Here is a 24,092-nt window from a genome sequence, read left to right on the forward strand (position 1 = left end):
TGACAGACCACTAGGCCCAGTCTAATCTGAGTAATGACAGACCGTTTGGCCCAGTCTAACCTGAGTAGCAGGAATGACAGACCACTAGGCCCAGTCTAACCTGAGTAGCAGGAATGACAGACCACTAGGCCCAGTCTAATCTGAGTAACAGGAAGGACAGACCACTAGGCCCAGTCTAACCTGAGTAACAGGAATGACAGACCACTAGGCCCAGTCTAATCTGAGTAATGACAGACCGTTTGGCCCAGTCTAACCTGAGTAACAGGAATGACAGACCACTAGGCCCAGTCTAACCTGAGTAACAGGATGACAGACCACTAGGCCCAGTCTACCCTGAGTAACAGGAATGACAGACCACTAGGCCCAGTCTAACCTGAGTAACAGGAATGACAGACCACTAGGCCCAGTCTACCCTGAGTAGCAGGATGACAGACCATTAGGCCCAGTCTAACCTGAGTAACAGGAATGACAGACCACTAGGCCCAGTCTAACCTGAGTAACAGGAATGACAGACCACTAGGCCCAGTCTAACCTGAGTAACAGGAATGACAGACCACTAGGCCCAGTCTAACCTGAGTAACAGGAATGACAGACCACTAGGCCCAGTCTAACCTGAGTAACAGGAATGACAGACCACTAGGCCCAGTCTAATCTGAGTAATGACAGACCGTTTGGCCCAGTCTAACCTGAGTAACAGGAATGACAGACCACTAGGCCCAGTCTAACCTGAGTAACAGGATGACAGACCACTAGGCCCAGTCTACCCTGAGTAACAGGATGACAGACCATTAGGCCCAGTCTAACCTGAGTAACAGGATGACAGACCACTAGGCCCAGTCTAACCTGAGTAACAGGATGACAGACCATTAGGCCCAGTCTACCCTGAGTAGCAGGATGACAGACCACTAGGCCCAGTCTACCCTGAGTAAAGACAGACCACTAGGCCCAGTCTAACCTGAGTAATGACAGACCACTAGGCCCAGTCTACCCTGAGTAAAGACAGACCACTAGGCCCAGTCTAACCTGAGTAACAGGATGACAGACCACTAGGCCCAGTCTAACCTGAGTAATGACAGACCACTAGGCCCAGTCTACCCTGAGTAAAGACAGACCACTAGGCCCAGTCTAACCTGAGTAACAGGATGACAGACCACTAGGCCCAGTCTACCCTGAGTAACAGGATGACAGACCACTAGGCCCAGTCTACCCTGAGTAACAGGATGACAGACCACTAGGCCCAGTCTACCCTGAGTAACATGATGACAGACCACTAGGCCCAGTCTAACCTGAGTAAAGACAGACCACTAGGCCCAGTCTACCCTGAGTAATGACAGACCACTAGGCCCAGTCTAACCTGAGTAATGACAGACCACTAGGCCCAGTCTAACCTGAGTAAAGACAGACCACTAGGCCCAGTCTAACCTGAGTAAAGACAGACCACTAGGCCCAGTCTACCCTGAGTAAAGACAGACCACTAGGCCCAGTCTAACCTGAGTAACAGGATGACAGACCACTAGGCCCAGTCTACCCTGAGTAACAGGATGACAGACCACTAGGCCCAGTCTACCCTGAGTAACAGGATGACAGACCACTAGGCCCAGTCTACCCTGAGTAACAGGATGACAGACCACTAGGCCCAGTCTACCCTGAGTAACAGGATGACAGACCACTAGGCCCAGTCTAACCTGAGTAACAGGAATGACAGACCACTAGGCCCAGTCTACCCTGAGTAACAGGATGACAGACCACTAGGCCCAGTCTACCCTGAGTAACAGGATGACAGACCACTAGGCCCAGTCTACCCTGAGTAACAGGATGACAGACCACTAGGCCCAGTCTACCCTGAGTAACAGGATGACAGACCACTAGGCCCAGTCTACCCTGAGTCACAGGATGACAGACCACTAGGCCCAGTCTACCCTGAGTAACATGATGACAGACCACTAGGCCCAGTCTACCCTGAGTAACATGATGACAGACCACTAGGCCCAGTCTACCCTGAGTAATGACAGACCACTAGGCCCAGTCTACCCTGAGTAATGACAGACCACTAGGCCCAGTCTAACCTGAGTAAAGACAGACCACTAGGCCCAGTCTAACCTGAGTAAAGACAGACCACTAGGCCCAGTCTACCCTGAGTAATGACAGACCACTAGGCCCAGTCTAACCTGAGTAATGACAGACCACTAGGCCCAGTCTAACCTGAGTAATGACAGACCACTAGGCCCAGTCTACCCTGAGTAAAGACAGACCACTAGGCCCAGTCTACCCTGAGTAAAGACAGACCACTAGGCCCAGTCTACCCTGAGTAAAGACAGACCACTAGGCCCAGTCTACCCTGAGTAAAGACAGACCACTAGGCCCAGTCTACCCTGAGTAATGACAGACCACTAGGCCCAGTCTAACCTGAGTAATGACAGACCACTAGGCCCAGTCTACCCTGAGTAAAGACAGACCACTAGGCCCAGTCTAACCTGAGTAAAGACAGACCACTAGGCCCAGTCTAACCTGAGTAGCAGGATGACAGACCACTAGGCCCAGTCTACCCTGAGTAAAGACAGACCACTAGGCCCAGTCTAACCTGAGTAAAGACAGACCACTAGGCCCAGTCTACCCTGAGTAATGACAGACCACTAGGCCCAGTCTACCCTGAGTAATGACAGACCACTAGGCCCAGTCTAACCTGAGTAATGACAGACCACTAGGCCCAGTCTAACCTGAGTAATGACAGACCACTAGGCCCAGTCTAACCTGAGTAGCAGGATGACAGACCACTAGGCCCAGTCTAACCTGAGTAATGACAGACCACTAGGCCCAGTCTAACCTGAGTAATGACAGACCACTAGGCCCAGTCTACCCTGAGTAATGACAGACCACGAGGCCCAGTCTAACCTGTACAGCACAGAGAGCTGTGAATCAGTTAGTGTGGGTGTAAATGATGTGCAGGTGGATGTTTTTGTGCGAGTGCTGCTCTTTTGTACTGCGATCTATAGCGGGTGTTTTGGTGTTCCTGTATCCAGATGTGTGGGTGGATGTTCTGAGTTGTGTGTGTGTGTGTGTGTGTGTGTGTGTGTGTGTGTGTGTGTGTGTGTGTGTGTGTGTGTGTGTGTTAGTGCGTGGGTGCTTGTATTATCAATAACATGATGATGCCTCACCAAATTAATGCCAGCCAGCTAGGCAGCCATTCAGCCAGTCAGTCAGTCAGCCAGCCAGCCAGTTAGTCAGCCAGCCAGCCAGTTAGTTGGCCAGCCAGCCAGTTAGTCAGCCAGCCAGCCAGTTAGTTAGTCAGCCAGTTAATCAGTCAGCCAGCCAGTCACTTAGTCAGTTAGTCAGCCATTCACTTAGTCAGCCAGCCAGCCAGCCAGCCAGCCAGCCAGCCAGTCACTTAGTCAGTCAGCCAGCCAGCCAGCCAGCCAGCCAGCCAGCCAGCCAGTCACTTAGTCAGTCAGCCAGCCAGCCAGTCACTTAGTCAGCCAGCCAGCCAGCCAGTCAGCCAGCCAGTCACTTAGTCAGCCAGTCAGTCAGCCAGCCAGCCAGCCAGCCAGCCAGCCAGTCACTTAGTCAGCCAGTCAGTCAGCCAGCCAGTCAGTCAGCCAGCCAGCCAGCCAGCCAGTCACTTAGTCAGTCAGTCAGCCAGCCAGTCAGCCAGCCAGTCACTTAGTCAGCCAGTCAGTCAGTCAGCCAGCCAGCCAGCCAGCCAGCCAGTCACTTAGTCAGCCAGCCAGCCAGTCAGTCAGCAAGTCAGTCAGCCAGCCAGCCAGCCAGCCAGCCAGTCATGAGGAGGGTTAATGTAATGTATGAGGTAATTCTCTCTCTCTCCCACCAATAGGCTGCTTCTGTGTCATTGGGACAATCTGCCTACTCAGCAACTTCTGTTCCCATGACACCCACCCCATCTCCTTGTTGCCGGGGAGATCATTCTGTCTAGGCTATGTCTTACTATACTTGTGAGAACTTTTTAGGGACCAACAATTGATTCCCATTCAAAATCCTATTTTCCCCTAACCCATAATGCAGTGCCTGAATGTCTAGAATCCGCAGCAAAGCAGGGTTTGTTGTTGTTAGGTTTGAACCTTTTGGTCTTGGGCTGTTTTAACTAGTATCGCCAAATCAAATCAAATGTATTTATAAAGCCCTTCTTACATCAGCTGATATCTCAAAGTGCTGTAAAGAAACCCAGCCTAAAACCCTAAACAGCAACCAATGCAGGTGTAAACTCCCTAGAATGGCCAAAACCTAGGAAGAAACCTAGAGAGGAACCAGGCTATGAGGGGTGGCCAGTCCATTTCTGGCTGTGCCGGGTGGAGATTATAACAGCACATGGCCTTGATGTTCAAATGTTCATTAATGACCAGCATGGTCAGATAATAATAATCATAGTAGTTGTCGAGGGTGCAACAAGTCGGTAACACAAGAGTAAGTGTCAGTTGGCTTTTCATAGCCGATCTTTGAGAGTATCTCTACCGCTCCTGCTGTCTCTAGAGAGTTGAAAACAGCAGGTCTGGGACAGGTAGCACGTCCGGTGAACAGGTCAGGGTTCCAGCAGGTCTGGGACAGCAGGTCTGGGACAGGTAGCACGTCCGGTGAACAGGTCAGGGTTCCAGCAGGTCTGGGACAGCAGGTCTGGGACAGGTAGCACGTCCGGTGAACAGGTCAGGGTTCCAGCAGGTCTGGGACAGCAGGTCTGGGACAGGTGGCACATCACTGTCTAGTCCCAGCACAACACCATTCAGTAACAGGTTTGGTCTGTTTTAACTAGTATCACCACTGTCTAGTCCCAGCACAACACCATTCAGTAACAGGTTTGGTCTGTTTTAACTAGTATCACCACTGTCTAGTCCCAGCACAACACCATTCAGTAACAGATTTGGTCTGTTTTAACTAGTATCACCACTGTCTAGTCCCAGCACAACACCATCCAGTAACAGGTTTGGTCTGTTTTAACTAGTATCACCACCATGCCCTTACCATGACAACACTTCAGGCTCTCTACAGAGTGTCTGTTTCACAGACAACAGACTACAGAGTACCTACCGCTCTATCTGTGGTGTGAGGACAGTGAGGGACGTTTAGGCTAGCTGTGGTCTGAGGACAGTGAGGGACGTTTAGGCTAGCTGTAGGGTCTGTGGTCTGAGAACAGTGAGGGACGTTTAGGCTAGCTGTTGTGTCTTTAAAAAAAAATGATTTAACCTTTTTTTTTTTAACTAGGAAAGTCAGTTTAGAATAAATTCTTATTTACAATGACGGCCTACCCCGGCCAAACCCGGACGACGCTGGGCCAATTTTGCGCCGCCCTTATGGGACTCCCAATCACGGCCTGTTGTGATTCAGCCTGGAATCAAACCAGGGTGTCGCCTCTAGCACTGAGATGCAGTGCCTTAGACCGCTGAACCAGGGTCTGTAGTGACGCCTCTAGCACTGAGATGCAGTGCCTTAGACCGCTGAACCAGGGTCTGTAGTGACGCCTCTTGCACTGAGATGCAGTGCCTTAGACCGCTGAACCAGGGTCTGTAGTGACGCCTCTAGCACTGAGATGCAGTGCCTTAGACCACTGAACCAGGGTCTGTAGTGACTCCTCTAGCACTGAGATGCAGAGCCTTAGACCGTTGAACCAGGGTCTGTAGTGACGCCTCTAGCACTGAGATGCAGTGCCTTAGACCACTGAACCAGGGTCTGTAGTGACGCCTCCAGCACTGAGATGCAGTGTCTTAGACCGCTGAACCAGGGTCTGTAGTGACGCCTCTAGCACTGAGATGCAGTGCCTTAGACCGCTGAACCAGGGTCTGTAGTGACGCCTCCAGCACTGAGATGCAGAGGCTTAGACCGCTGAACCAGGGTGTCTGTAGTGACACCTCTAGCACTGAGATGCAGTGCCTTAGACCGCTGAACCAGGGTCTGTAGTGACGCCTCTAGCACTGAGATGCAGTTCCTTAGACCGCTGCGCCAGTCGAGATTAGATTATGCTGTTATACCTGCTGCTGTGTCTGTGGTCTGTGGACAGTGAGGGACATTTAGCCACTGCTTGGCTGGCAGATAATGTGACTTTAAGATGTGCAGCCTAATGAGGCTGTGGAGAAAATGGAGTGATCACACATTTATACATGGAAATGAGGAGGAGGAATGAATTTAGGATTTGGACATTTTTATCTCCCACTGATATCTTCCCTAATGATCTCCTCCCCCTCCTCCTCACCTCTCTACCCCTCCTCCTCTCCCTCCCCTTACCTCTCTACCCCTCCTCCTCACCTCTCTACCCCTCCTCCTCACCTCTCTACCCCTCCTCCTCACCTCTCTACCCTTCCTTTACCTCTCTACCCCTCCTCCTCTCCCTCCCCTTCCTTTACCTCTCTACCCCTCCTCCTCACCTCTCTACCCTTCCTCCTCACCTCTCTACCCCTCCTCCTCACCTCTCTACCCTTCCTTTACCTCTCTACCCCTCCTCCTCTCCCTCCCCTTCCTTTACCTCTCTACCCTTCGTCCTTACCTCTCTACCCCTCCTCCTCTCCCTCCCCTTCCTTTACCTCTCTACCCTTCCTCCTCACCTCTCTACCCCTCCTCCTCTCCCTCCCCTTCCTTTACCTTCCTACCCCTCCTCCTCTCCCTCCCCTTCCTTTACCTCTCTACCCCTCCTCCTCACCTCTCTACCCCTCCTCCTCTCCCTCCCCTTCCTTTACCTCTCTACCCCTCCTCCTCACCTCTCTACCCCTCCTCCTCTCCCTCCCCTTCCTTTACCTCTCTACCCTTCGTCCTCACCTCTCTACCCCTCCTCCTCTCCCTCCCCTTCCTTTACCTCTCTACCCTTCGTCCTTACCTCTCTACCCCTCCTCCTCTCCCTCCCCTTCCTATACCTCTCTACCCTTCGTCCTCACCTCTCTACCCCTCCTCCTCTCACTCCCCCCCCTCCTCATCTCCCTCCCCTTCCTCATCACCTCTCTACCCCTCCTCCTCTCACTCCCCCCCCTCCTCATCTCCCTCCCCTTCCTCATCACCTCTCTACCCCTCCTCCTCTCACTCCCCCCCTCCTCATCTCCCTCCCCTTCCTCATCACCTCTCTACCCCTCCTCCTCTCACTCCCCCCCCCCTCCTCATCTCCCTCCCCTTCCTCATCACCTCTCTACCCCTCCTCCTCCTCTCCCTCACTCTCTCTCCTCCTACCCATAGTGATGGCTTCCATGAAGACCTCCCCCCTCCTCTCCCCTGGAATAAGGGATGAACTTTGGATCACTGACCTTATCAAGCAGCTAACGTTTTGATCCAGCGCTTTAGAAAGACCCCTCCCCCTTACTTTTCACTAAAGCTCAGACACACCGGTAGGATTGTCAAACGTTTGCCTGCCGTGCAGTACTTAGCACCTCTGAACATTGTTTTGCAATGCATATCTGTGCATATTGCTTATGGTCCAGATTCAAGCTATCTGCGCTAATATTGCTATTTTGTAGAAAGCCGTTGTTAATACTAACCAGTTGGTCACAGCTAAATAACTACCTAGCAACATGATGAAGAAACCATCAAATTCACTCTCCATAATCCCATACTGCAAGTGCTCAGCCCATAGCCAAAACGTTTAACTATTTAGCTAACGATAGCTAGCACAATATAGCTATCTAGCTAGCTAAGGACACTGCACTAACATCGGTAGCTATCACAGGCAACTGTTTAATGGAAACTAGCTAATCCATTGTGATGTCATTATAATGTAAATACTAGCTACAGTGGTTAGCTAGCTTGGAGGATGTATTCAGTGTTGTGTGCATTGTGTCGGTGCACTCAGCTAGCTACCATCCCATAGCTTACATTGCATGTGAAGTGTGACAAGCTCATCCATGGATGTACTGAGAGAATAAACAATTTTTACTTTTCTTTTGTGTTGGCTCCCCCACGTGGGGTGGGTTTTGGGCTCTCTGATTGGCTCAAAGTCAAGTTGTTGGACACTGACGTGTATTACAATTCTACAAGTAGAAACGGAAGGTTTCGTCGCTACCGGTTCTGCACGCAGCAAGTACCGCTTTTGTTCTAGCAAGAGACGGAACGGCCTTCCACCGTGATGAGTACCTATCAGCTGTCTATCTGCAGTGAGATTCTCTGTGTGTTTCATGCTTCAAGGCCAGAGAGAAAGAGATTCCTTGGCTGCTCTTTCATCTGCTGCTGCTGTTACTGGCATACACATAAATACACATCACATACTTAACCCTGATGTTAAGGGATGTCAAATACTAGATGCCCACTAGATGCTTATAAGAAATCCCACTATGCCCTCAGACAAACGATCAAACAGATTGAATCCCTACTAGATTGAGTCCTACTACATTGGTTCTGATGCGCGTCGGATGTGGCAGGGCTTGAAAACTATTACGGACTCCAAAGGGAAACCCAGACGCGAGCTGCCCAGTGACACAAGCCTACCAGACGAGCTAAATGCCTTTTATGCTCGCTTCGAGGCAAGCAACACTGAAGCATGTATGAGAGCACCAGCTGTTCCGGATGACTGTGTGATAACGCTCTCTCTAGCCGATGTGAGCAAGACTTTTAAACAGGTCAACATTCACAAAGCCGTGGGGCCAGACGGATCACCAGGACGTGTACTCAAAGAATGCGCGAACCAACTGGCAAGTGTCTTCACTGATATTTTCAACCTCTCCCTGACCGAGTCTGTAATACTTACATGTTTCAAGCAGATCACCATAGTCCCTGTGCCCAAGATAGGGAAGGTAACCTGCCTAAGTGATTACCGCCCCGTAGCACGTATGTAGCCATGAAGTGCTTTGAAAGGCTGGTCATGGCTCACATCAACACCATCATGCCGGAAACCCTAGACCCACTACAATTTGGATGCCGCCCCAACAGATCCACAGATGATGCAATCTCAATCACACTCCACACTGCCCTTTCCCACCTGGACAAAAGGAACACCTATGTGAGAATTCTGTTCATTGACTACAGCTCAGCGTTCAACACCATAGTGCCCACAAAGCTCATCACTAAGCTAAGGATCCTGGGACTAAACACCTCCCTCTGTAACTGGATCCTGGACTTCCTGACTGGCCGCCCCCAGGTGGTGAGGGTAGGCAACAACACATCTGCCACGCTGATCCTCAACACTGGGGCCCTTCAGGGGTGCGTGCTCAGCCCCCTCCTGTACTCCCTGTTCACCCATGACTGCGTGGCCAGGCACGACTCCAACACCATCGTTAAGTTTGCTGACGACACAACAGTGGGTAGGCCTGATCACCGACAATGATGAGACAGCCTATAGGGAGGAGGTCAGAGGACTGGCGGTGTGGTGCCAGGACAACAACCTCTCCCTCAATGTGAGCAAGACAAAGGAGCTGATCGTGGACTACAGGAAAAGGTGGGCTGAACAGGCCCCCATTCAAATCAAATTTCAAATCAAATGTATTTATATAGCCCTTCTTACATCAGCTGATATCTCAAAGTGCTGTACAGAAACCCAGCCTAAAACCTCAAACAGCAAGCAATGCAGGTGTAGAAGCACGGTGGCTAGAAAAACTCCCTAGAAAGGCCAAAACCTAGGAAGAAACCTAGAGAGGAACCAGGCTATGAGGGGTGGCCAGTCCTCTTCTGGCTGTGCCGGGTGGAGATTACAACAGAACATGGCCAAGATGTTCAAATGTTCATAATTGACCAGCATGGTCAAATAATAACAATCACAGTTGTCGAGGGTGCAACAAGTCAGCACCTCAAGAGTAAATGTCAGTTGGCTTTTCATAGCCGATCATTGAGAGTATCTCAACCGCTCCTGCTGTCTCTAGAGAGTTGAAAACAGCAGGTCTGGGACAGGTAGCACGTCCGGTGAACAGGTCAGGGTTCCATAGCCGCAGGCAGAACAGTTGAAAGTGGAGCAGCAGCATGACCAGGTGGACTGGGGACAGCAAGGAGTCATCATGTCAGGTAGTGTCCATTGACATCGATGGGCTGTAGTGTAGCGGATCCCTATAAAGATAGCTAGGCCCCTCCCTTTAATGCTCTCAGAGATAACTAGGCCCCTCCCTTTAACGCTCTTAGAAATAGCTAGGCCCCTCCCTTTAACGCTCTTAGAGATAGCTAGGCCCCTCCCTTTAACGCTCTTAGAGATAGCTAGGCCCCTCCCTTTAGCGCTCTTAGAGATAGCTAGGCCCCTCCCTTTAATGCTCTTAGAGATAGCTAGGCCCCTCCTTTTAACGCTCTTAGAAATAGCTAGGCCCCTCCCTTTAACGCTCTTAGAAATAGCTAGGCCCCTCCCTTTAACGCTCTTAGAGATAGCTAGGCCCCTCCCTTTAACGCTCTTAGAGATAGCTAGGCCCCTCCCTTTAGCGCTCTTAGAGATAGCTAGGCCCCTCCCTTTAATGCTCTTAGAGATAGCTAGGCCCCTCCCTTTAACGCTCTTAGAGATAGCTAGGCCCCTCCCTTTAACGCTCTCAGAGATAGCTAGGCCCCTCCCTTTAACACTCTCAGAGATAGCTAGGCCCCTCCCTTTAATGCTCTCAGAGATAGCTAGGCCCCTCCCTTTAACGCTCTTAGAGATAGCTAGGCCCCTCCCTTTAACGCTCTCAGAGATAGCTAGGCCACTCCCTTTAATGCTCTCAGAGATAGCTAGGCCCCTCCCTTTAACGCTCTCAGAGATAGCTAGGCCCCTCCCTTTAACGCTCTCAGAGATAGCTAGGCCCCTCCCTTTAACGCTCTCAGAGATAGCTAGGCCCCTCCCTTTAACGCTCTTAGAGATAGCTAGGCCCCTCCCTTTAACGCTCTCAGAGATAGCTAGGCCCCTCCCTTTAACGCTCTCAGAGATAGCTAGGCCCCTCCCTTTAACGCTCTCAGAGATAGCTAGCTTTCGCTGAATAGGCCTATTTCTGACTGTTAATCAGTCACCACAAGTTGGCCTCTACCCTGAACCTTAGTCACTGTTTCTAGCTGGCTACCACCCGGTACTCTACCCTGAACCTTAGTCACTGTTACTAGCCAGCTACCACCCAGTACTCTACCCTGAACCTTAGTCACTGTTACTAGCCAGCTACCACCCAGTACTCTACCCTGAACCTGTTACTAGCTGGCTACCACCCAGAACTCTACCCTGAACCTTAGTCACTGTTACTAGCCAGCTACCACCCAGTACTCTACCCTGAACCTGTTACTAGCTGGCTACCACCCGGTACTCTACCCTGAACCTGTTACTAGCTGGCTACCACCCGGTACTTTACCCTGAACCTGTTACTAGCTGGCTACCACCCGGTACTCTACCCTGAACCTGTTACTAGCTGGCTACCACCCAGAACTCTACCCTGAACCTTAGTCACTGTTACTAGCCAGCTACCACCCAGTACTCTACCCTGAACCTTAGTCACTGTTACTAGCTGGCTACCACCCAGTACTCTACCCTGAACCTGTTACTAGCTGGCTACCACCCGGTACTCTACCCTGAACCTGTTACTAGCTGGCTAACACCCAGTACTCTACCCTGAACCTGTTACTAGCTGGCTACCACCCGGTACTCTACCCTGAACCTGTTACTAGCTGGCTACCACCCGGTACTCTACCCTGAACCTGTTACTAGCTGGCTACCACCCGGTACTCTACCCTGAACCTGTTACTAGCTGGCTACCACCCAGTACTCTACCCTGAACCTGTTTCTAGCCAGCTACCACCCGGTACTCTACCCTGAACCCGTTACTAGCTGGCTACCACCCAGTACTCTACCCTGAACCTGTTTCTAGCCGGCTACCACCCAGTACTCTACCCTGAACCTGTTACTAGCTGGCTACCACCCAGTACTCTACCCTGAACCTGTTACTAACCGGCTACCACCCAGTACTCTACCCTGAACCTGTTATTAGCTGGCTACCACCCAGTACTCTACCCTGAACCTGTTACTAGCCGGCTACCACCCGGTACTCTACCCTGAACCTGTTACTAGCCGGCTACCACCCGGTACTCTACCCTGAACCTGTTACTAGCTGGCTACCACCCGGTACTTTACCCTGAACCTGTTACTAGCTGGCTACCACCCGGTACTCTACCCTGAACCTGTTACTAGCTGGCTACCACCCAGAACTCTACCCTGAACCTGTTACTAGCTGGCTACCACCCAGTACTCTACCCTGAACCTGTTACTAGCTGGCTACCACCCAGTACTCTACCCTGAACCTGTTACTAGCTGGCTACCACCCGGTACTCTACCCTGAACATGTTACTAGCCGGCTACCACCCAGTACTCTACCCTGAACCTTAGTCACTGTTACTAGCTGGCTACCACCCGGTACTCTACCCTGAACCTGTTACTAGCTGGCTACCACCCAGTACTCTACCCTGAACCTGTTACTAGCCGGCTACCACCCGGTACTCTACCCTGAACCTGTTACTAGCTGGCTACCACCCGGTACTCTACCCTGAACCTGTTACTAGCTGGCTACCACCCAGTACTCTAGCCTGAACCTGTTACCAGCCGGCTACCACCCGGTACTCTACCCTGAACCTTAGTCACTGTTACTAGCTGGCTACCACCCAGTACTCTACCCTGAATCTTAGTCACTGTTTCTAGCCTGCTACCACCCAGTACTCTGCCCTAAATCTTAGTCACTGTTTCTAGCTGGCTACCACCCAGTACTCTACCCTGAACCTTAGTCACTGTTACTAGCCAGCCTCCGCCCAGTACTGTACCCGGATGCCCTATGTACATAGCCATTGAACACTGGTCACTTTAATAATGTTTACATAATGTTTTACCCACTTTATACACTATAGACTGTATTCTAGTCAAGGCTCATCCTATATAACTACTGTCTATACACACCATCCTATATAACTACTGTCTATACACACCATCCTATATAACTACTGTCTAAACTGTCTATACACACCATCCTATATAACTACTGTCTATACTGTCTTTACACACCATCCTATATAACTACTGTCTATACTGTCTATACACACCATCCTATATAACTACTGTCTATACACACCATCCTATATAACTACTGTCTATACACACCATCCTATATAACTACTGTCTATACACACCATCCTATATAACTACTGTCTATACACATCATCCTATATAACTACTGTCTATACTGTCTATACACACCATCCTATATAACTACTGTCTATACACACCATCCTATATAACTACTGTCTATACACACCATCCTATATAACTACTGTCTATACACACCATCCTATATTTCTATATTTATATTCTGGACTCTGATATTTCTTAACTTCTTTATTTTTACTTCTGGATTATGTGAGTATTGTTTTGTATTGTTAGGTATTATCACTGTACTGTTGGAGGTAGAAACACAAGCATTTCACTGCACCAGGGATAACATCTGCAAATCGGTGTACGAGCACCAATAAACTTTGATTTGAGTGAATTGGCTCCTAAATGTTTTGAAGACGGTGGAGAAAAGAGGAATAGATTTGTATTGAAGTGAGGAAGATGCTGCAGTTCCACTCTAACCTGGAGAGAGTATTAGTTTAGGACTAAGCAAGGAAGATGGGCGATGGGTTGTTGGTCTGCTGCCATCATGGCCTAATGAAGTGGAGCCATCCCCTGCCATGCCAGCCATGCCAATCTCCCCAGCTGCCCACTGCCGCCGCCAGCCACGCTGATGTGGCTGAGTGTCTCTTTGTGTCATCATTCGGTCGGTTATCTCGTCTCGCTTTGAAGGCCTTCGTGTCTTGCTATTTATTCTCTCTTGAACACTTGTTGTTGTTGCTGTGCTAGGATTTATACCCCAAACCTGAATTATCTCTAATTGGATAAATACCACGTCCTGTTTTCTGGGAGTCCTGGGTCCTCCTCTGCTCCTCACCTAGCTGTTCCATCCCTCTGTTTCCTTTCCTCATCTCATCACCCCTCTGTTTCCTTTCCTCATCTCATCACCGCTCTGTTTCCTCTCCTCCTCTCCTCCTCTCATCACCCCTCTGTTTCCTCTCCTCCTCTCCTCATCTCATCACCCCTCTGTTTCCTCTCCTCCTCTCCTCATCTCATCACCGCTCTGTTTCCTCTCCTCCTCTCCTCCTCTCATCACCCCTCTGTTTCCTCTCCTCCTCTCCTCATCTCATCACCCCTCTGTTTCCTCCTCTCCTCATCTCATCACCCCTCTGTTTCCTCTCCTCCTCTCCTCATCTCATCACCCCTCTGTTTCCTCTCCTCCTCTCCTCCTCTCATCACCCCTCTGTTTCCTCTCCTCCTCTCCTCATCTCATCACCCCTCTGTTTCCTCCTCTCCTCATCTCATCACCCCTCTGTTTCCTCTCCTCCTCTCCTCCTCTCCTCATCTCATCACCCCTCTGTTTCCTCTCCTCCTCTCCTCATCTCATCACCCCTCTGTTTCCTCCTCTCCTCATCTCATCACCCCTCTGTTTCCTCTCCTCCTCTCCTCCTCTCCTCATCTCATCACCCTCTGTTTCCTCTCCTCCTTTCCTTTTCTCATCATCCCTCTGTTTCCTCTCCTCCTTTCCTTTTCTCATCATCCCTCTGTTTCCTCTCCTCCTTTCCTTTTCTCATCACCGCTCTGTTTCCTCTCCTCATCTCCTCATCTCATCACCGCTCTGTTTCCTCTCCTCCTCTCCTCATCTCATCACCCTCTGTTTCCTCTCCTCCTTTCCTTTTCTCATCATCCCTCTGTTTCCTCTCCTCATCTCCTCATCTCATCACCCCTCTGTTTCCTCTCCTCCTCTCCTCATCTCATCACCCCTCTGTTTCCTCTCCTCCTCTCCTCCTCTCCTCATCTCATCACCCTCTGTTTCCTCTCCTCCTTTCCTTTTCTCATCACCCCTCTGTTTCCTCTCCTCCTTTCCTTTTCTCATCACCCCTCTGTTTCCTCTCCTCCTCTCCTCATCTCATCACCCCTCTGTTTCCTCTCCTCCTCTCCTCATCTCATCACCGCTCTGTTTCCTCTCCTCCTCTCCTCATCTCATCACCCCTCTGTTTCCTCTCCTCCTCTCCTCATCTCATCACCCCTCTGTTTCCTCTCCTCATCTCATCATCCCTCTGTTTCCTCTCCTCCTCTCCTCATCTCATCATCCCTCTGTTTCCTCTCCTCCTCTCCTCCTTTCCTTTTCTCATCACCCCTCTGTTTCCTCTCCTCCTTTCCTTTTCTCATCACCCCTCTGTTTCCTCTCCTCCTCTCCTCATCTCATCACCCCTCTGTTTCCTCTCCTCCTCTCCTCATCTCATCACCCCTCTGTTTCCTCTCCTCATCTCATCACCCCTCTGTTTCCTCTCCTCATCTCATCACCCCTCTGTTTCCTCTCCTCCTCTCCTCATCTCATCACCTGTCTGTTGTGTTTGCAGCTGTTCTGGGAGAAGCGGTTGAAAGGCCTGAGGGCGTCAGACATAACAGAAGAGGTCCTCAGGACCATGGAGCTTCCCAAAGGTTTAACAAGTAGGAGCCCAGCCTCCAGTCTCTCTGTTTGTCTCTGATGTTAATAATAAGTTATTATTCATGTTACAGTTTTATATAACCTTATTATCTTACAATTTATAAATGGTATTTGATCTATTATTAGTTATATGTAGAACACATTAAAGTAAAACAATGAGGTATGTGAGACTGTCTGACCTGAAAAGGAGTTTGGTTTTGTTCCTGTGGTCGTGTTGTTCCTCTACCAGGTTTGGGTCCGGACACGTCAGACGAGACGCTCCTCTCGGCCATCGCCAGCGCCCTCCACATGAGCTCCTCCCCCATCACGGGCCAGACGACCTCGGCTGCAGAGAAGAACCCGGCTATCTGGCTCAACACGTCGCAGCCCCTCTGTAAAGCCTTCATAGTCACAGACCAGGACATCCGGTAAGACGCGTGCCTTTGTGAGCGTGTCTGTCTGTGTCACCGACCAGGATACACAGTGAAGTGTGAGAGAGAGAGAGAGACTGACTCACTCACACACACACACACACACACACACACACACACACACACACACACACACACACACACACACACACACACACAGCAGGTAGATGTACGGTATGTCAATGTGCTCTCAAGTCGCTCAACAAAGTGATGCCACCTGTGTACTTCCTTCCCAGGCAGTACTATTTCCCAGGAAGTACTATTTCCCAGGAAGTCCTATTTCCCAGGCAGTACTATTTCCCAGGCAGTACTATTTCCCAGGCAGTACTATTTCCCAGGCAGTACTATTTCCCAGGAACTACTATTTCCCAGGCAGTACTATTTCCCAGGCAGTACTATTTCCCAGGCAGTACTATTTCCCAGGCAGTACTATTTCCCAGGCAGTACTATTTCCCAGGAACTACTATTTCCCAGGCAGTACTATTTCCCAGGCAGTACTATTTCCCAGGCAGTACTATTTCTCAGGCAGTACTATTTCCCAGGCAGTACTATTTCTCAGGAAGTACTATTTCCCAGGCAGTACTATTTCCCAGGCAGTACTATTTCCCAGGAACTACTATTTCCCAGGCAGTACTATTTCCCAGGCAGTACTGTTTCCCAGGCAGTACTATTTCCCAGGCAGTACTATTTCCCAGGCAGTACTATTTCCCAGGCAGTACTATTTCCCAGGCAGTACTATTTCCCAGGCAGTACTATTTCCCAGGCAGTACTATTTCTCAGGCAGTACTATTTCCAAGGCAGTACTACTTCTCAGGCAGTACTATTTCTCAGGCAGTATTATCTCCCATTTCTACTGTGGACCAGTAGTGTTATTCTTCTCACCATGTGTCCATACATAACTGTGCACTAGAGGTCTTCACGTGTCCAGAAAGTTGGACCGTTCTGAAATGACCCAAACAGACCCGTTCTGAAATTACCCAAACAGACCCGTTCTGAAATTACCCAAACAGACCCGTTCTGAAATGACCCAAACAGACCCGAGGACCGTCAGACCCGTTCTGAAATGACCCAAACAGACCCGTTCTGAAATGACCCAAACAGACCTGTTCTGAAATGGCCCAAACAGACCCGTTCTGAAATGACCCAAACAGACCCGTTCTGAAATGGCCCAAACAGACCCGTTCTGAAATGACCCAAACAGACCCGTTCTGAAATGGCCCAAACAGACCCGTTCTGAAATGACCCAAACAGACCCGTTCTGAAATGGCCCAAACAGACCCGTTCTGAAATGACCCAAACAGACCCGTTCTGAAATGACCCAAACAGACCCGAGGACCGTCAGACCCGTTCTGAAATGACCCAAACAGACCCGTTCTGAAATGACCCAAACAGACCTGTTCTGAAATGACCCAAACAGACCCGTTCTGAAATGACCCAAACAGACCTGTTCTGAAATGACCCAAACAGACCCGTTCTGAAATGACCCAAACAGACCCGTTCTGAAATGGCCCAAACAGACCCGTTCTGAAATGACCCAAACAGACCCGAGAGAGAAAGAAACCTCCGGTCAGCTCCATCAGTGTCCATAAAAACTTCCTGTAACAAATTACAACAAAAACTATTTGTTGTGTTTTGATGTGTAGCATATTCAAAACTTTATAGCCTTTTTAATTTTTTCATTGGTTTTTACTTCACTAAAACATTATAATTGTCCACCTCACGGTTCAGCTGTTGGAGAGTTGAGCGTTTAATACATCAGGGCAAAGCCTGCATTCAGGCCTGGAGGCCGAGGAGTCCACTGATATAGGATTTAATACATATACAGGAAGAGAGGAGACATGTATCCTGGTCAGATGGCTACTACTACTACTATATATACAGGAAGAGAGGAGACATGTTCTTTATCCTGGTCAGATGGCTACTACTACTACTATATATACAGGAAGAGAGGAGACATGTTCTTTATCCTGGTCAGATGGCTACTACTACTACTATATATACAGGAAGAGAGGAGACATGTTCTTTATCCTGGTCAGATGGCTACTACTACTATATATACAGGAAGAGAGGAGACATGTTCTTTATCCTGGTCAGATGGCTACTACTACTATATATACAGGAAGAGAGGAGACATGTATCCTGGTCAGATGGCTACTACTACTACTATATATACAGGAAGAGAGGAGACATGTTCTTTATCCTGGTCAGATGGCTACTACTACTACTATATATACAGGAAGAGAGGAGACATGTATCCTGGTCAGATGGCTACTACTACTGCTATATATACAGGAAGAGAGGAGACGTTCTTTATCCTGGTCAGATGGCTACTACTACTATATATACAGGAAGAGAGGAGACATGTATCCTGGTCAGATGGCTACTACTACTACTATATATACAGGAAGAGAGGAGACATGTTCTTTATCCTGGTCAGATGGCTACTACTACTACTATATATACAGGAAGAGAGGAGACATGTATCCTGGTCAGATGGCTACTACTACTACTATATATACAGGAAGAGAGGAGACATGTATCCTGGTCAGATGGCTACTACTACTACTATATATACAGGAAGAGAGGAGACATGTATCCTGGTCAGATGGCTACTACTACTACTATATATACAGGAAGAGAGGAGACATGTTCTTTATCCTGGTCAGATGGCTACTACTACTATATATACAGGAAGAGAGGAGACATGTTCTTTATCCTGGTCAGATGGCTACTACTACTGCTATATATACAGGAAGAGAGGAGACATGTTCTTTATCCTGGTCAGATGGCTACTACTACTACTATATATACAGGAAGAGAGGAGACATGTTCTTTATCCTGGTCAGATGGCTACTACTACTACTATATATACAGGAAGAGAGGAGACATGTTCTTTATCCTGGTCAGATGGCTACTACTACTGCTATATATACAGGAAGAGAGGAGACATGTATCCTGGTCAGATGGCTACTACTACTACTATATATACAGGAAGAGAGGAGACATGTTCTTTATCCTGGTCAGATGGCTACTACTACTATATATACAGGAAGAGAGGAGACATGTATCCTGGTCAGATGGCTACTACTACTACTATATATACAGGAAGAGAGGAGACATGTTCTTTATCCTGGTCAGATGGCTACTACTACTACTATATATACAGGAAGAGAGGAGACATGTATCCTGGTCAGATGGCTACTACTACTGCTATATATACAGGAAGAGAGGAGACGTTCTTTATCCTGGTCAGATGGCTACTACTACTATATATACAGGAAGAGAGGAGACATGTATCCTGGTCAGATGGCTACTACTACTACTATATATACAGGAAGAGAGGAGACATGTTCTTTATCCTGGTCAGATGGCTACTACTACTACTATATATACAGGAAGAGAGGAGACATGTATCCTGGTCAGATGGCTACTACTACTACTATATATACAGGAAGAGAGGAGACATGTATCCTGGTCAGATGGCTACTACTACTACTATATATACAGGAAGAGAGGAGACATGTTCTTTATCCTGGTCAGATGGCTACTACTACTACTATATATACAGGAAGAGAGGAAACATGTTCTTTATCCTGGTCAGATGGCTACTACTACTACTATATATACAGGAAGAGAGGAGACATGTTCTTTATCCTGGTCAGATGGCTACTACTACTATATATACAGGAAGAGAGGAGACATGTTCTTTATCCTGGTCAGATGGCTACTACTACTGCTATATATACAGGAAGAGAGGAGACATGTTCTTTATCCTGGTCAGATGGCTACTACTACTACTATATATACAGGAAGAGAGGAGACATGTTCTTTATCCTGGTCAGATGGCTACTACTACTACTATATATACAGGAAGAGAGGAGACATGTTCTTTATCCTGGTCAGATGGCTACTACTACTATATATACAGGAAGAGAGGAGACATGTATCCTGGTCAGATGGCTACTACTACTACTATATATACAGGAAGAGAGGAGACATGTTCTTTATCCTGGTCAGATGGCTACTACTACTACTATATATACAGGAAGAGAGGAGACGTTCTTTATCCTGGTCAGATGGCTACTACTACTGCTATATATACAGGAAGAGAGGAGACATGTTCTTTATCCTGGTCAGATGGCTACTACTACTATATATACAGGAAGAGAGGAGACATGTTCTTTATCCTGGTCAGATGGCTACTACTACTACTATATATACAGGAAGAGAGGAGACATGTTCTTTATCCTGGTCAGATGGCTACTACTACTACTGCTATATATACAGGAAGAGAGGAGACATGTTCTTTATCCTGGTCAGATGGCTACTACTACTACTATATATACAGGAAGAGAGGAGACATGTTCTTTATCCTGGTCAGATGGCTACTACTACTACTATATATACAGGAAGAGAGGAGACATGTTCTTTATCCTGGTCAGATGGCTACTACTACTATATATATACAGGAAGAGAGGAGACATGTTCTTTATCCTGGTCAGATGGCTACTACTACTGCTATATATACAGGAAGAGAGGAGACATGTTCTTTATCCTGGTCAGATGGCTACTACTACTATATATACAGGAAGAGAGGAGACATGTATCCTGGTCAGATGGCTACTACTACTATATATACAGGAAGAGAGGAGACATGTTCTTTATCCTGGTCAGATGGCTACTACTACTACTATATATACAGGAAGAGAGGAGACATGTTCTTTATCCTGGTCAGATGGCTACTACTACTACTATATATACAGGAAGAGAGGAGACATGTTCTTTATCCTGGTCAGATGGCTACTACTACTGCTATATATACAGGAAGAGAGGAGACGTTCTTTATCCTGGTCAGATGGCTACTACTACTACTATATATACAGGAAGGAAGAGAGGAGACATGTATCCTGGTCAGATGGCTACTACTACTACTACTATATATACAGGAAGAGAGGAGACATGTATCCTGGTCAGATGGCTACTACTACTATATATACAGGAAGAGAGGAGACATGTTCTTTATCCTGGTCAGATGGCTACTACTACTACTACTATATATACAGGAAGAGAGGAGACATGTATCCTGGTCAGATGGCTACTACTACTACTATATATACAGGAAGAGAGGAGACATGTATCCTGGTCAGATGGCTACTACTACTACTATATATACAGGAAGAGAGGAGACATGTATCCTGGTCAGATGGCTACTACTACTACTACTATATATACAGGAAGAGAGGAGACCTGTATCCTGGTCAGATGGCTACTACTACTGCTATATATACAGGAAAAGAGGAGACATGTATCCTGGTCAGATGGCTACTACTACTACTATACAAATACAGGAAGAGAGGAGACATGTATCCTGGTCAGATGGCTACTACTACTACTACTATATACACAGGAAGAGAGGAGACATGTATCCTGGTCAGATGGCTACTACTACTACTGCTATACAGATACAGGAAGAGAGGAGACATGTATCCTGGTCAGATGGCTACTACTACTACTACTATACAGATGTAGGTGTACAGGCGTCTAATTCGTAAATTTTCCATCAGAATATGTTTTTATAAAGATGAGCATTATATTGTTATTGTAACTCTGGTAGGCCTGAAACATTCTTCCTCACCTCAAGTTGAACTGTCGTACTCAGTTGGAGTGCCAGAGCACTGCTTTGTTCTTTTCATATTACCTTAATAAAGTTAATCAAATCAAATGACATTTTATTGATCACAGACACATATTTATCAGATGTTATTGGTCACATACACAGTATGTGTGTTTGGCCTGATGGCCTGGGGAAGCCGACGATGGGCTTGTCCTGTCTGTGGTGAACAGCCAGCTTTGATAAGACTCTTCCCAAAAGTGGTGTAGGGCTTCTTAACCACCAACTGTTTGTTGCTACGTCTCCTGGAAAGACATGGGTTGAGGTCTAATCGTTTTACACTGTTTGTGGAAGGGACGTAGGGAAACCGAATGGGACCGGCTAGCGTATTGTTCAGGGACAATGAGAGGACATGGCCCCTCAATCGCTCTCATAAACAACAATACATTTACTGACTAAGCACAACCCTGCACAACTAAACCCCCTCCCTCGTCCTCGTCTCAAAGCACTGTCTGCAAACCTTCCCCAGCCCATTGACTGACAGATCATTGTTGTCAATAGTAGATAGTAGAAGGGGATGTTTGTAGACATCTTTGTATTGTGTTTTGAGAATCTACCGAGAGAAGAATGAGGTCATTAATGTTGTTAGTCTTGAATTTTATACATTTCAGTGTCTCCAGCTGGTTTCTGGCCCACCATCTTGTTGCGCTCCGTAACCGCAAGGTGTGGCCACTCCCTCATGCTCGACTACCCAAAATGCTTTTGGGGGTATTTTTCAGCGGGGCACTGAGTTTTAACAAAGAGATAAGAGGGGTAGACTAAATGTATGACACGGTCTGTGAGGTACTCTGTAGTCCTCAGGCTACCTCTCACGTCCGGTAACCCCACAACACAGCTTGGCCAACTTACCTTCACCTTGTGCAGAGCTAGGGGTTGGATGGAATCAGATTCTGTACTACCTAAAACAAAATACACAACAATACACAATTTAAACACCCTACAAATTGCATTGATATATATTATACTGGCTAGCTAAGCATACCTAACATGGACATTATAATATTGTCAGCTTGCTTTTGGATAACTAGCGTCACTAAATTAGCAGCAAGATTGTTAGCCAGCTGAGACAAGGGTAGAAGAGATGGTTACCAAATGGAGATACTAAATCAGAATAACATTAGCTAGTTTACGTTGGCTAACGTCAGTCAAAGACTGATTGAACCAACATGTTTACTCTGCTAAAGGTAGCTAACGTTACCAGTCTAGCAGTGACTACCATGGCATAAGCTAAATTGATTGACAGTGTGTATACCAAGCGATAGCTCTGTAGGATTTAACTGATGTCTTTCAGAGTTTAATACAGAACTGTAAAGTTAGCTAGCTAGCTTTAATTACCCAGCTAGTCCAGCTAGGCTAGCAAGCAAGCCCTGTGCTCCCTATAGACCCCCCTGTGCTCCCTATAGACCCCCTGTGCTCCCTATAGACCCCCTGTGCTCCCTATAGACCCCTGTGCTCCCTATAGACCCCTGTCCTCCCTATAGACCCCCCCGTGCTCCCTATAGACCCCCTGTGCTCCCTATAGACCCCCCTGTGCTCCCTATAGACCCCCCTGTGCTCCCTATAGACCCCCTGTGCTCCCTATAGACCCCCTGTGCTCCCTATAGACCCCCTGTGCTCCCTATAGACCCCCTGTGCTCCCTATAGACCCCCCCTGTGCTCCCTATAGACCCCCTGTGCTCCTTTGAGACCCCCTGTGCTCCTTTGAAGACCCCCCGTGCTCCTTTGAGACCCCCCGTGCTCCTATAAACCCCCCTGTGCTCCCTATAAACCCCCCTGTGCTCCCTATAGACCCCCCTGTGCTCCCTATAGACCCCCTGTGCTCCCTATAGACCCCCTGTGCTCCCTATAGACCCCCTGTGCTCCCTATAGACCCCCTGGTGCTCCCTATAGACCCCCTGTGCTCCTTTGAAGACCCCCTGTGCTCCCTATAGACTCCCTGTGCTCCCTATAGACTCCCTGTGCTCCCTATAGACTCCCTGTGCTCCTTTGAGACACCCTGTGCTCCCTATAGACCCCCTGTGCTCCCTATAGACCCCCTGTGCTCCCTATAGACCCCTGTTCTCCCTATAGACCCCTGTGCTCCCTATAGACCCCCTGGGCTCCCTATAGACCCCCTGGGCTCCCTATAGACCCCCCTGTGCTCCCTATAGACCCCCTGTGCTCCCTATAGACCCCCCTGTGCTCCCTATATCAAATCAAATCAAATCAAATTTATTTTTATATAGCCCTTCGTACATCAGCTGATATTCTCAAAGTGCTGTACAGAAACCCAGCCTAAAACCCCAAACAGCAAGCAAAGCATGTGAAAGAAGCACGGTGGCTAGGAAAAACTCCCTAGGAAAAACTCCCTAGAAAGGCCAAAAACCTAGGAAGAAACCTAGAGAGGAACCAGGCTATGAGGGGTGGCCAGTCCTCTTCTGGCTGTGCAGGGTGGATATTAAAACAGAACATGGTCAAAATGTTAAAATGTTAAAATGTTCATAAATGACCAGCATGGTCAAATAATAATAATCATAGTAGTTGTCGAGGGTGCAACAAGCACGTCCGGTGAACAGGTCAGGGTTCCATAGCCGCAGGCAGAACAGTTGAAACTGGAGCAGCAGCACGGCCAGGTGGACTGGGGAC

General features: G+C 48.3%; 1 protein-coding gene across 2 annotated transcripts in view; it reads left to right on the plus strand.

Annotated features, from left to right (window-relative positions):
• LOC106572283 (methyl-CpG-binding domain protein 2) overlaps positions 1 to 24,092 on the plus strand; it is a 106,592-nt gene that overhangs the window by 53,749 nt on the left and 28,751 nt on the right. The window contains exons 4-5 of one of the 2 annotated variants that reach the window (XM_045694079.2): positions 15,298 to 15,388; positions 15,616 to 15,793. In XM_045694079.2, the coding sequence (XP_045550035.1) occupies positions 15,298 to 15,388; positions 15,616 to 15,793 (269 nt within the window). The remainder of the gene's footprint in view (positions 1 to 15,297; positions 15,389 to 15,615; positions 15,794 to 24,092) is intronic. The other variant, XM_045694080.2, reaches the window with a different exon arrangement.

Source organism: Salmo salar, chromosome 01 (assembly GCF_965601325.2).
Source record: "Salmo salar chromosome 01, fSalSal1, whole genome shotgun sequence".
NCBI lineage: Eukaryota > Metazoa > Chordata > Actinopteri > Salmoniformes > Salmonidae > Salmo > Salmo salar.